General features: G+C 36.3%; 1 protein-coding gene across 7 annotated transcripts in view; it reads right to left on the minus strand.

Annotated features, from left to right (window-relative positions):
- APC (APC regulator of WNT signaling pathway) overlaps window positions 1-14922 on the minus strand; it is a 101790-nt gene that overhangs the window by 17395 nt on the left and 69473 nt on the right. For 4 of the 7 annotated variants that reach the window (XM_054184685.1, XM_054184682.1, XM_054184683.1 and 1 more), the window contains 6 exons: window positions 12252-12356; window positions 8503-8625; window positions 5225-5603; window positions 3892-3987; window positions 2892-3031; window positions 1403-1480 (listed from right to left, as the gene is read on the minus strand). In XM_054184685.1, coding sequence (XP_054040660.1) covers window positions 1403-1480; window positions 2892-3031; window positions 3892-3987; window positions 5225-5603; window positions 8503-8625; window positions 12252-12356 — 921 coding nt within the window. The remainder of the gene's footprint in view (window positions 1-1402; window positions 1481-2891; window positions 3032-3891; window positions 3988-5224; window positions 5604-8502; window positions 8626-12251; window positions 12357-14922) is intronic. The other 3 variants (XM_054184686.1, XM_054184684.1, XM_054184688.1) reach the window with 2 other exon arrangements.

Genomic DNA, 14922 nt, shown 5'->3' on the forward strand with positions numbered 1-14922 from the left:
TAAGGGGACAGAAAAGCACAGCTGCATCTAAACAGCTGTCTGGCTGTTTGGCCATACGGTTTGCCTGATGACCACTGTCTGTCCATGTTCTTATCAAATCCCATTTCTAACTTTTCCTGAGTGAGGGACTTCCTGCTCTGTGCGCATGCGTGTGTAAGGGGTCATTGCAGGTCAGAGGGCCCATGTGTCTGTGACTTCCTTTTCAGGAATCCTAAATATATTTAATATCTGCCCTAATATTAAATCACAGAGTTTACCCAATAACCTCAATTGTAATTCTTATTATTTTCTCAATTGTAACTAGCTAGCTCATCCTCTAGGGGAGAAATTTTTTGTGAACAGTGTTTTAAGAGATGAAGTCAATTTTACTTAAAATTCTTCTTTTATCTGATGATTCACTCAAACTGCAAGGAAAACAAGGTTTTCCTTTCCAAAAGCTGTTCTAGTTTGTTAACAGTATATATTAATTAAAATGGATTCTAAGTTAATATTTAATAATTTTAAACAAGTTCCATACCAGTGAAGAACAGTTCTGTGCCCTCAACTGTAAGATCACCCTAAGCACTTCTTAAAGACTTCACTTCCAGGCTGTTTTCTTACATAGCAGGAGCCATTGGAAGAGACACACAGGTGTCATACCAAACACTTTGCTTATATTTAGAAAGCTTCTTTGGGAGATGCTGGTATAGAGAGTAGTTATGTATGACTTGTCAAATGCAGATTCACTTTTGAAATACAGCTTCGTCTACCATTATTCCCCTATTGTTTACTTGCTGCAACTGTAGGAGGAACCACAACACTCCAGGTAATCCCAGTCCATTAGCACCATCACTAGTATACTAAATTAGAGGATGTAAGATTGCTCAAACTTGTCTTTGAAACTGGACTTCCACTAACAGATCAGGGTCATAAAAGTGAGTTTTATAGCCCATGTGTTATATGTGCTTTGGTAAAAAAAAAAAAAAAAAAAAAAAAAAGAACATGACCCACAGATAAGCATTTTTACAAGAAGAAAGTTGTAGCGCACAATTTGTGGAACGAGTACAGGTACCAACTTTACATCAAAGTTAAGGCAGACAAGACAACATAAGAACAACTCCCTCCACACCCCCACCCCGCACTTCCCCAAACCAGGCTCCGATGGACGAAACATACTTCAAAGAGAGAGACTAATTGAAAAAAGAGAGGGCTGGCTGTGGACAGCACACTAGAAACTTCATGAAGATGATAGAATTCAAGTACAAAAATAACCGGTGGTGAGCCCAAATGAGTAGAAGGAAGTTAAGTATTAGGAAAGGAGAGCAGAAACACCGTATTTTAATACAGCGCAATGAAATTCATGGGATGCAAAGTGATGGAAACGTCCAAGTTGAAGAACCGTTTTATCTGAAAAGGACATTACCTGCTGTAAGTCTTCACTTTCCGATTTCAGCTGGGCTACAAGAGCTCTCATACAGCCCTTCATAGAACACAGTGTAGCCTGTTAGGAATCAGAAGAAAAAAGAAAGTGAACAGAATTAAATGACAGGTTAGGTGGCTTGCTTCTGCACATGTTTTGAATATTTAAGCTAATCATAGCTGAAGTTATGAAGTTATCATAGTAAAATATGTTGCTAACAACAAATATTTGGTTTACAACTACTAAAGAGTTAAGCGTAACTGTCAGTTTCTATTCTGGAGCATACTTAAGTGGTAAACTTGTGCTAAATTTGGTACTTTTTACAACAGGTCTAGGACTTGATCTGGAAATTTACTACCTTAGAAACATTCTTTACTATGCATCAGATAAAAATCACCTGTGAGCTGTCTATTAAGTCTCACAATCATATTTTTTTCTTTCAAATAAACATAATATGAAAACTAATATGAATATTTAAAACTGACACAAATATAGCAACATTTCTATAACGTTTGAAGAACAACTTTTCACAAATACAATAGGAACTGAAAAAATGCAAGGCTTACGCTGGAAATTGGTTGTGACAAAGCACAACAAAAAATTCAAAACCAAAGTATGTGTTAGAAGTGTTCTACTCATCAGCTGGACAGCGTGTACACTGGCATCTCCGAGTAGTTTAGTTTATGCTATAAACCCAGTAACTGCAGCCCTGTAGCAGTTATTAACTGGATGATGTAATGAGCCAATATTTTGTGAAGCAATTAATTTGCAGCAAAGATTTATGCTTTACTCTTGTCTGAAACTTTGAACAAAAAGCGACTTATATGAAGCCTGTCATTTCCATTCACTCCTGAAATGTCTTCCTCTAGAGTAGAAAGATAAAAGTCTTCTCAGTATGAAGTTATTTTAAGATCCTTAGCTTGGCAAACTCTCGGGCAAGAAATTATTGAAAGCAAGGTCTTTGTCAGAAATTAGAGAACCTATTTTCTCTTATAATAATTTGAAGTATTGTCCATTATGAGCCAGATATTCTCCAAATATTTAAACGCAAACTCCAGCCTGAAAAGGCTTGCAAAATTTCATCAGCCAGTAATGGTATCGTTAAATAACTGACAACTTTACAAACTTCAACTCAATTAGCAGTTTCTGTTAGAAAAAATCTCACTATCCATAATCATTGGTCTATAATCATTATGTGTTATACTAACTAATGCTCATAAAAAATTAAGCCAATAGATAAAATCCTTACTTTCAGTGACACATCAAAAGTGGTTTAATTTACTACGAGAGCTGACACTACGCTTGCACGATACAACATTCAGTTTGTGGTGCTCTCTGTCAGGAACAGGATGGAATGACAGAGATATTCTGAACTTCCGTCTTGACTTCAAACTCCCTATCCTGTCCTGGAGTTTTATCACCTTTCTTGAGAACTACAATTCAAACATGGCTATGAACTGAAATCACTGTATGTTTAAAATTCTACTCATACCTTGTTTGCCACATCTCCAAAAGTCAAGTTTGTCAGAGCCATCCCTGCATATCTCCTTAAGGTAACACTATAGTGATCGTTTGTAAGTCCATACATTTCACAATCCACTTGCAATAGTTCAGCAATGGCCTGCAAACCTCCTTTAAAAACGAACAAATAAGAAAATAAATAATATCTGTACTCAAATATCATGAGTACAGTACGTAAATACAAAGGAGTAAATTGCATTTACATGTACAGAACAAATCTCAAACTTCTGAAAGCCAGAAGGCTCAGAAAGGTGAATAAATTGTTAAATACTGACTCTGAGTCTTGAATCCCATGCATAGTAGCAGCTGAAAGGTATGACAGTGTGACATTGAGATTTCAGGAACAGGAGGAATTATGAGGAAGTAAGAAGCAAACTCATCTTTTAATTCCACCCAGCCAAAATCATCTTTGACTGATGAACTCGCACCAGTTACATAAGAGGCTATTTAGTAAATCTGAAAATTACTGATTTAATTATTATCCCTGAATGTTATTTTCTGATAAAAATACACAGAATATTTTCACTGATAATGAAAAGTGGATAATTAAGGAAAATTGCATCCACAGAATTTACCGAGCATGGAGTAAAAAATTCAGGCTGCTGAACAGTAACCAACTCGGGACAAAAGGGAAAAAAAACACCAACAGAAAACCTCCCACCCTGGAAAGCAGTCTCCATTGTAAGTCCAATAATTCTAAAATTGCAAGTTTTTCCATAATAATACTACTCTTCCAAAATTCACAATGCATGTCAGAAAAGACTAACTGACACAATAATTTATCTACCGGAAAATGGTCTGGTTAATTTAAACTGCATTCATCACTTAGAGGGCAACAACTGACACAAATGAATAGCTGATCTGTTTAAACTAGTGGTAAAAAAAGCCATATATCCAGTGGAGTACACAAGGCGCACCAGCGTTTCCAGCAAGCTTCTCAAAGGAAGTCAGAGAAATACATTTGGTCTTACCAAGCTCATTCATCGCATGCCTGTGTTCTTCATCAAATGAAAGTTTCATCAAAACACACACCGCAGGACAGATTTGATGATCCACTGGAGCAGGCACTGATCCAGAAATAGGTAACAATTAGTATTTCCTATGTGATTTTGCCTAGGTCATAAGTTTTCCAAAGTGAATCTAATCTTAAAATAGATCAACTGCAGTTTTGTTGAGAGTTTGTATCTTCCCAGTAATCCACAAACAGACAATTAGTTAAGAATGTTACTAACAAACGTGTGTACTAGAAATACATTTGATGCTGAATAAGAAATTACGGAGAATCCTGAATGTATGTATTACTTAAGAATATGACTCCCAGTACAAAAAAAAAGATCTTACTATTTTAAAAGTTAATAGTGAAACAAATTGATAAGGTTAAATATTCTGGTGGCATTAAATAATATGCCACCTAACGTGTTTCTTTGGGTGTTACGTCCCTATGAACGGTTAATTAAAACCCTTTGTTTCTTAACTGAGAAGTGTTTAAGTTCATGTTTTAGTGAGCCAGATCCTGGCTACTGCACAAATGGCACTGGTACATCTTGTTCAGAGCCCCACTCTTGCTGAACGGTTCTTGCGGTAAACCCCAACACCCATGACACAGCCCACTGATTTCAGCAGTACATCTGCCATAGACACCTACAGCCTCGATTTACAAAATGCCCTCAATTCAGAAAAGCAGCTAAGCAATCCAGAAGGTTAAATCTTTTCTCTAACCGTGCCCTGAGAAAACTGCTATTCATTTACATTGTCACTTCTTTCGTATTTTAATATTGAAATATTTCTTACATACAGCATTATAAATAACAGTTCATATTATACTGAATAGATTGAGAGTATTTAATTTGTGCTCTCTGCCCCTCTCCTAAATGAAATGTGTTGTCTCCTGAATACATCTGCGTGAAAAGCAATTTGGGATTATTTATGCAGATACGTTCCATTATCTATTAAAATGTAAAACAGAATGAGTAAATATTCAGTATTAATTTACAGATTATAAATATAAAAATTATTATCTGCAAAGCACACCAAAGTCTATGATTTAAGTAACAAGTTTATAAATAGGGTATCATTATCAATAGGGACATATACCGAATAAATAGGGTATACGTCAATAGACACGATTTCCTAACATTACCTCAACTTAAAAAAAAAAACTATACACACACACACATAGCACACACACACATATCAGAAAACTCACATACATTCAACAAGAAGTCAATTTAAAGTTGTACTTTCTGTAAATTCAGTGTTTTCAGTATGTCCTTGAAACATTTTTACACAGCTTGCGGAACCTACTTGGGTTTTTGTCTTGGTCCATGCCTTGTTCGTGTGCTTCCTGCCATTCCCAGCACGTTTCGCAGTAAGCACGGATCTGCTCCAAAAGATGGAGCACGCGGATTTCCCGTCTGCCTCGCTTATCGTCAGGCTGGGAGTGAATGATGTTATGCAGCGCTGCGCTGGCTCTGGCACGGGCCTCTTTACTACCACGAGAGTTTCCTAACAAGACAGAGTCTTTATCGTTGCCATGTAAAAGCTGGATGAGGAGAGGGAGACATCCAGACTGACGCATGGCTATGCAGCTGTCCTGGGAGCTAGACATTGCTAGCAATGTTCTTGACATGTCATCTTTATCATGGGTACCAAGCATTGACAACAATGAATACACCATTTCCACCTGCAGGTCAAATGATTTTAAAAATACAGTTACATTTAAAAAACACACTTAATTTAATTAAATTAAAATGAAATCTGAATGAATCGGATACACATGAGCAAAACCCCCACATTTAATGGGGCAAAAACCTGTGCTATTTAGAAATAATTAAGTACTATTACTACTTCAGCATTCATAATCTTAATAAATTTCACATAGTGGTTAAATGGCTAGAAGAAGTGGGTGGTAGCTGTATGTAACTGCATTAATCTACAAGACCAATGGCAAAGACTTCTAAATTTCCATTGTACAAAAAGATTAAACAAACATATTAATGAAAGTGTTTCAGTTTGAGAAATCTGAACTATATTTAAAATTAATTGTCTCAAAAAAAAAGTTCTGTATGAATCACACTTTCATGTAAAGATGCTCTTCCGTGAAAAACTATTTGTTATTGGTATTAAATACAATTATTCTAGACAAAGGATAAGAACGATTACATGAATTTTTAGTTTACATTGTGCTAAAAAAAATCTGACATCCATGTATTTTAAAGTCGTCCTTCAAAATTATTTCAAATTAACTAATTATTTTTTGTTATGATTACTGATTTGCATATGGGCCAGATTATTTATAGCAAATGCAAAACTGAAGAGTTAAATTAACACTTTTTCAAGTTTACAGGCATAAAACCAGTTAAGCAAAGAAATGCTCTTCTAATATATATGAAATACTGAGCATTTGTCAAGCCATGAAAACCCATGAGTACACATCTAACTTGGAGTAACTAAATTTCTCATTACAAGATAGAAACTTTTGACGGATTCCCTTGGCTGATGAATAATATAGTGGCCAACACACTATTTGGTTTGTCTTTCCCATTCTGTTTTCTTCAATAATAGCTTTAAATCAAGAAACACATTTGGTTCTTCTAGTGAAGTTTTAGTACGATAACTAGATGTAGAGGATGATTTTAGATGCTACCTAGAAACTCCAAACTCCTAAAGCCAAGATAAGCAGGAACATTCAAAATCAAAGCACAACATAAAGAAACTATCAAAGGGAACTGTAAAGTAGCAGAGTGTGTGTTTCTTTAGAATGTACCAATTAAGGAAGAAATGAGACTTTGGACTGTTAGACAAAGTTTTCTACTAATAACTAGATATTTGCACTGGTTACTAGAACAATGAGTGATTTTATTTGTTTTCTTCAGAGACAACTAAAATGTGACTGAAGATGAGTACAAATACCGAGTTATAAAAAAAACCTGTATATCAGTGCGTAGACTAAGCAGCAAGTCTGTTAACATCGACTTCTCTCAATACTATAGGATTGCTGAAGCAACAGAAATCTTAGAATCTGTGAAACTGTATGATCACATGCAAAATCCACTTAAATAGTCTTGGAGACAATTTATGACAGCCTAGCATCACAGTTTGGAGATCCTGTCTTCTTGGTCTGTGAAAAATCAAATACAGTATTAAAACAAACCACTTGGATTCTTAAAGGAGAGTGAATTTAATCTGCTTTATGCATGCCTCTTGACAGATATTTCAAGTGGCAGCTTTAATCCAGTCTGATTTGGATTTGGAAGGTAAAGGTTTTGTCAGAGAATAAAGCTGAAGAAGCCACCAAAATCCAGCCTCTAGGTTGTGGCAAATACAGTATGAGAAAAAATAATAGTAAAAAAAAATTGTCTGTCTGTCTGTCTCTGTATACACGCACTGCCCAGAGACACATCTCTCGCTGCATCTGTAAATGCATTCCTCTCTTTGTAATCTTTACCACTTTCCCTTCTGATAGGATGAGGGGTGATGGCTTCAAACTGGAAGAGGGGAGATTTAGATTAGATATGAGGAAGAAATTTTTCACTATGAGGTTGATGAGGCACTGGAACAGGCTGCCCAGAGAAGCTGTGGATGCCCCATCCCTGGAAGCGTTCAAGGCCAGGCTGGATGGGGCTTTGAGCAGCCTGGTCTAGTGGGAGGTGTCCCTGCCCAGGGCAGGGAACTAGATAATCTTTAAGGTCCCTTCCGATCCAAACCATTCTATGATTCTTCTCAGGCATTAATATTCATCTTTTCCTACCTCACAGCACCCTCAGTACAACCTGTTTCCTTGCTTGTACCCTTCCACACCCAGTCCTTTTCCCTGCCTTCAGGGCTCTCCCGCTGTTTGCAGCTTTTGGGAATTCTACAATTTGAAACGAAAACTCAGCAGACAGACAGACTAGCTGATGTCACCTCCATTTGGTACATGCATACAGCGCAGACCGAAATTACAACATTATAACGCTGTTTTAAGGCCCAAAGTAATTAATACTATGTCAAGCTAATAGGCCTTGCTTCCCAGAGACGGCGCTCAGCACACCACTGATAATATCTGTAACTGCTGCCGATTCCAAAGGCAGTATAAACTCCAGTTGTTCATGAACAACTTTGTGTTACAGATTTGCCCTATTCTTCCCCTCCCTTTTCACAATGCACATATACTTTGAGCACAGTGTTTTGTGAACAGACAGTAATCACTGCGAAGGGCTTACATAAATTTTTCTTCCCCCCCGCCCTGTTTAATTTTTCAGCAATTGCATCCGTTTTGTGGAGTTGGAACTCTGGAAAAGTATTGAAAGCACTGCTCTTAAAAGCGTTAGTTTTCATCATGGATTATAAATCAACATCATAAGCTTTTTAGATATTCTAGTAGTTTCTACCAATCATTTTTTCCTTACTGTAAAGACTCTTAACTGATCATCAACAAGTAAAAAAAATTATCTCTGTCCACATATTTTAAAAGTTGAAAAAATATTCCAAAATTTTAACTCTTTAAAATTACTACGTGTGGATAGATTGTTCAGCTAATATTAGTACTATTGGTAGAAACAATGAGGTTATTGTATTAGTAAAAATGTAGCATTAGCGACCTGTGGTTTGTAATCTTCGGTTACCTTGGTACCCAGATGACTTGTCAGTCTGCGAGGAACTGAATAGTTATTACTAGAGCTCATAACACTGGCTGTCTCGTGGTCCATTCGAGCAGCAGAACCCTACAAATTTAAACAACAATTCAGTATAAAACAAAGTCTGAGTGAAAAAACAACTATTGCCTAATTCAGTTTCAGCACTGGATCATGAAATCGTACTGACAGTAATGAACTGCCAGCTGACTTCGGTTAAGTTAGGTTCTCCCTGCCCTGACACAACTTGAGAGGTCAACGTTAAGCCGGGCTTTATTAACCACTTTTCCTAAAATTAAATCTCAATAGGGTTGTATTTTCAATGGAATTATTTTATAATTACTATTTTCACCAACAAGGAGGAGAAGTGGACTTTGCAACGAATCGAATTGTAACTTTTACAGAGAGAAAAGACCAGCTTCAACTTTTACATCAGATTATGTAGTGCGCAGGAGTAAGTACTTCAGAACACAACCACGAATGCAAGAACTGACAAGTAAAAGGAGATTCATCTGGACACGGAGTAACCCCACTTGAATTTGTCCGTATCAAAAGCAAAATTATGAGTGTATATATACATTTCAATTTTTTAATGAAAAGCTCTAATATAATGCTGATGCTATTTGCTGTAATTCTCCTAGGAATTATTGTTAATAGCATGCTCCTACGTATAGTAGCAAGACTCAGTTATTAGCTACTTTGTCCTCTTTAAATCCATTTTATGTATTTATGTTTTCCCTTTTTTTAGCATCTTTTATCCACTCGCTCTATTTGCTTTTTTTTTTCCTTTGTTGTTGTTGTTCTTTCTCTGCTTCCTACCTGTGAAGTTTCCCTCACTATGTCCCTCCCTTCCTGTTCACTTTGGGGAAATTAAAAACACATTTGACTCGCAAACACTTTTAGTATCAGAACACTGTTTTACACCAGTCTCTTGTTGATCCTCTACAAAACCTAAAATCCATTAATGAAATTATTAGTTTGAAAATGTTGTTTTGCAAATTAAGTTATCAATGACTATAATTTTTTTCAATAGAAATATATAACCCACTGAAGAAAACTGTATGAAAGAGACTTTGAAATAATTTCTAAGTTTTCTCTAGGTGCACCATAAAGAAAGAATATTTATTCCTCTCCAAGAATTTGCTATTCATACAATTCAATATTTTAAATTTGAAGCTGAACGTGATTGTAAGTAAAAGGTAGGAATAACTTCATGTACTCTTCGCCTATACAGAAAAAAATTCTAGTTATACTGGTATATTTAAACACAATTATACTCGTTTCACTCTCCCTTTTGAATCCAGAACATTCCATGCATTTTCCAGAATAAGTATTATGCTAAAAAAATATAACCAGAATGATTTAAATTCACACAATTTATTCCAATATATATTTCCTATATAAACAAGCCGTTATTTTCTCTGTTGACTATAGGCAAAATTTAAAATCTTAAAGCTTAGAATGAGAATTACATTGGATTTTCTCAATTATTCACTTAAATAATCTGCAGTGCTAGGAACATGGGAATGATTCCTAGATTTTTACACCGAGCAATCTCTTCGTGTCATGTTGACCTCAAACCACATTCAGAGGATTACAGCTTCAGCATAATGTACGTGTCAGAACTCTCCATTATTAAGTTCAGCATGATTGTTTTATCCAAGAAGGTAAAAAAGACCTAAGTTTGGAGCACTACCTATTAAAATTCCCCATTGTGTAGACAGAAATAGCATAATTTTTCTATCATTTCCCCAAAACAGTATCAACCTTGATTCAGATAACCATGTCCTTCAGAGCCATCACGTGGCCTTGCTACTCTGAGGATGCCAGGATGCCCAGGTAAAGTGTATCTTACTGGCTCCTAAAGAAAGATGTGAAAGAACCAGCGTAAGATGTATAGCCATTCATCTCAGAAAATGGGAAATGACAAGGAGATGCTAGGTGGACCCTTCTTGTGTAGAACCTTCTCTTTCAAAATCTTTCATCTCTCTACTTCATCTTGTTTTCTCCTTGAATCTCACTGAATTCCTTTATAAAAACTTGCAAAACTAAGGTACGAAAAAAATTTTACTTCAGCAGCAGGATAGCAAGCGTAATGGAAAAGAGAAGACAGCTGAAAGATGGTGCAGGAAAGGACATAACTGAATCCTGTGAAATCCTGGATTCAATTGGCAATGTTTCAATTAACACTGATTATATGACTACAAAACCAATTAGAAGCAAATTATTTGGTTAAAACTTTTCTTGCACTCCACTGACTAGTGATTACTCAAAGCATATTGAGCTGGTTTATCAGAAATAAATGTTATGCCCAATCCATTAAACCTGCTCTGTCTGGACTCGCACTGAAAGTAAATAATCCCCAGATGTCTGTTTTAACACAGATTGAGCGCCCTGGCTCCCTCCACCTCCAGGAGGAAGGAATATGCACGTTTTATACGTTTTTATGAGGCAAAGTTAACAATTGCACAAATCCTCAACATAAGACCTCAAATGAAGTATGAATGAATCTCCCACTTGCCTAACTCTGCCAAGACATGACAACCCCTTCTTCCTTCCCTGTAGAATATGTTGTCTGGAAAACCTCCCGATTCATACGCTGAAGATGGATGATACAGCCACAATGCATCAATTATTTAAATACATTACGCTTTCAGCCCCAAAGCAGCACTGAACTATTTTCTTCCCAAACAATAAAGCTGTCGTAAGAATTAGACTCAGAGCCTCAAGCAATCGCTCAGATATCGCTGATAGCGCTTAATTCCAAATGGTGATCAAATATATTTCAAAAGCAAAATTATGGGCTGTGCTTAATGTTTAATCAAGTGAAATATTCTAGCCAAACCACAATTCTTTCTGATAAATCTTCTTGTACAAGACACTTGCAGTAGTATTTAAATAATTCTACTTCCCTGGAGTACCAAAAATATTTTGCATATGAATTCAACTATTAAATCGGTAGTGTAATGCTTTAAAACCCCAATTACTAGTGGGAATGTCTCAGCTACAGTTGGAAATCATGAAGGGAATAATCATTAGCGCTTGGTAAATAAATCAAAGTATTTTTAGCCACTGAGAGAAGCCGTAAATTTTGATAAATATTTGTTTTAAAAGACAAGTGAAGAATTTAATGTACCCCTCAAAATATTCCACTAATGTATTTCACTAATAAAAGGAACAGCAATGAAAGATTATTCAGAAGCATTTAAATAACCCTTCAGCCCACTTCCAGATTACCTCATTGATACTACTGTTTCAAAGCTTTATCTAAAACAGTATTAAAGAAACGTTAATGATAAATCTGCCCTTCGGTTCTTCTCTTTTTTAAAAATCACTGATATTTCAGTGATAATTTCAAAAGTGAAAATTTGAACAATTTTCCATAATTAAATCATACATCTGATATTACAGCTCACTTACAATAAAATACATTTTCTGTCGTCGTTCTTGTTATCTCTTTCATAGCAGTGGGCTCATTAATCATTTAAACAAAAGAAAAACGTTCCTTGCACTACTGAATATTTATACTTCATCTTATTAAAACATTTCCTCCCAATAAATACAAACAATTTCTCACACATAGATGGAAAGAAGAAAAACATACACCTTTTCAAAATGATCAGGCATACAAACACCATTAGCTATATACCAATATATAAGCATTGTACATTTCGAGTATTTAATTATACTCTCAACAAACAAAATAATCAATTTACCTGACCAGCACTGCTAGTCGCCACGCTGATTTCTGCTGCTCCTTGACCTTCACTCTGCCTCTCTGTATCATGGGGACCTGCATCGTGCTTGCTTTGAGGTGCTCTCTGTTAATATAAGAGTTTATGAAATTACATGCCGAAATGAAGTACGCTTTACCATTCAAAGCTTTCTAAGACTGTGAACGCATCAATGCTGCGCCCTCACAAAGCCCTTCAACAGCACTTTTGTATTTCATAACCCTCTGCCTCAAAAATTAACAGCTGAGACCGAGCGTCTTCGAAAAACTGCAAGATGAAAGTGAAGCATGTCCTCTGAGGATTATAGCCCTGCAAGACAAAGGATTTGCTGTGAGACACAGAAACACCATTTTTCCACCAGCTGTGCTCACATCGCTATCAGAAATGTAACAGAATTGGAGCAAACAACTGTCTTCTCTGCACTGTCACGTGGCCCGTGCATTTACTGGAGACGGCGGCTAGCACAGCTCAATCAAGATTCGCATTCAAAGACCAATAATTTCTGCGTGAACAGAAGGATATCCGTACTGTAAGAATCCTGCTAAATTTCAAGGACAAACAGTGCAGGAATAACCACTTTGATGCAAATAAAATTTATATAACCTGATACTGATCTATCTAATATTTTATTAAAATAAATTCAACTGATCTGGCGAGCTGGTACAGACACGTTTCAGTTCCTTCAGGAGACCCAATTTTCTATACATCTACATGAAAATTAAACTGGTGTCCCTGCAACTGGCGGGGATCATGAGATCAACGCGAAAATCAGACTTTTAAATACTGTTTCTTAATAAAGCAAACAGAGTAACTGAGCTGTTATGAAGCATGTGAAGTATCCAATATTATCTACTAACGTGTTTAAAATGTTTCAGATTTTCAGAAAGACATAAGTCCATGGAACTGTACTGAAGCCTGGAGTTGAAATGCCATCACCTTACCCCCAATGCACAATTATTCTCAAAGTATTAGTTTTAATGCCAAACCTCGTTTTTCAGACTCAGAGCCTACCACCCCTTAACAGACAAGACTCTTGCAACTCTCTCAATTAATTTGTTTAACTACACATGGTATATTAAATTCAGTTTCTACGTGGTTCTGCAATGTTCTTGAGCAGTACAGCCTGTGATAGCATAGTCTGCTTCATCCTGCTTTATAGAAATCTCTCTTTAACTATTAGCTGAAACATACTTCTCTTCGGTGTACACACACTGAAACTTCTTTAGTTACCTGGTGATCAAACGCATACAGTATCACTGGCATAATAACTCTATTTTGTTCCTATGAAGACGTTAGAGCCTCAAAGTCAGAAAATTTTTGATGTTGAAAGAAGTTTCAGAAACCAGCAACTGACTAAATACGTGTGAAGTGATAATTTCAGGACAGACTTAAGAAAATTAAACATATAGGGTTTAACTGCAAGAATAAGATATGTCAAAGAACACGGCAGTATCAGACAAAGTAATAACATGAGAAAATTGAAAACAATGATGGGTAACATTTTTCTTAACATTGTCATGGCTCAGTTATGGAAAATGAGCAACCCACAAAGCAAAACTCACAAAATCTTTTAGGAGACACAGTGTTACTATTATTTTAAATCTGATCTGTAATTTTAAAAATCACCATCTCTTTATATGAAATGATACTGTTACTGATGCTCATACAATGACTAAAGAAATTTTGGTTGCCAATACAAGAGTGGGGACCCGCTCAAGATGAGGCCTTGCCATACGACGTGATGTGTATTATATGCGGAAACCCCATCTCACAGTCCTTTCTATCTGGAATAAAGTGTAATGACGACTTTGACAAAATCTAGATCTAAGCCCCCAGTGTAACTCGGGGCAGAAGTTTCCAGTAATTAGGCGACAGTAATTTTCAATTAAATAACGAACTACATGTAGTATTCAGCACACTGAGAGGCGAAAAGCTGACCTGTTCATTAGCCAGGCTCTGACCCACTAGGTAACCTGACGGGCAATACTACTACTTTTCAAGAACACTCATGGGTTTGGGGTCATTTTTTTGGGGTGGTGATGACGGTGTACCTATTAAACGGGTTTTGATGCATCTAGAGCACAAACAGAGAGATATTTCTTTCCCTGACAAGAAAAGCTTCTGCTCTCCTTGGCGTTCTCTGTCCTTCTCCTCCCATTCACGTACATTTTGTTTCCTACATGCTATTTATGAATGAGTTGGATTCCCATTCCCCCCAAAGCACCCTCAAAAATATGCCACTACAATAAGTACCTAACACCCAAATTAATTTATAATTATAAATTTTAAACAGTTACTAGCAGGGCTTATCTAACTTATCTAACTTCAAAAGCACTGACAACATGCGCAGACATTACTGTCACAAGAGTCCTTGGCTGGCCCTGAATGCCAAATCTGCAAGTTCATAGCAACGAGTTTTCAGCACTTCAGCTACTGAAGAAATTTGAAGTGAGAAGCTGCTCTCTTCATGCAGAGCGGCCCAAAGGAGGTAACAGTAATGCAGGCAGCACATAGCAGGTATTTACTGAAAACAGATTCTTTATATAAATAGGTACTTATTACAGATGTACTAATTTATTTAATGTAAGTACCAATGCATACTTATTATATGTGCATATTGCATAAATATAAAAATAATAAGCATCCACACACA

This window comes from Rissa tridactyla, chromosome Z (genome assembly GCF_028500815.1).
Source record: "Rissa tridactyla isolate bRisTri1 chromosome Z, bRisTri1.patW.cur.20221130, whole genome shotgun sequence".
In the NCBI taxonomy this organism is placed as follows: Eukaryota; Metazoa; Chordata; class Aves; order Charadriiformes; family Laridae; genus Rissa; species Rissa tridactyla.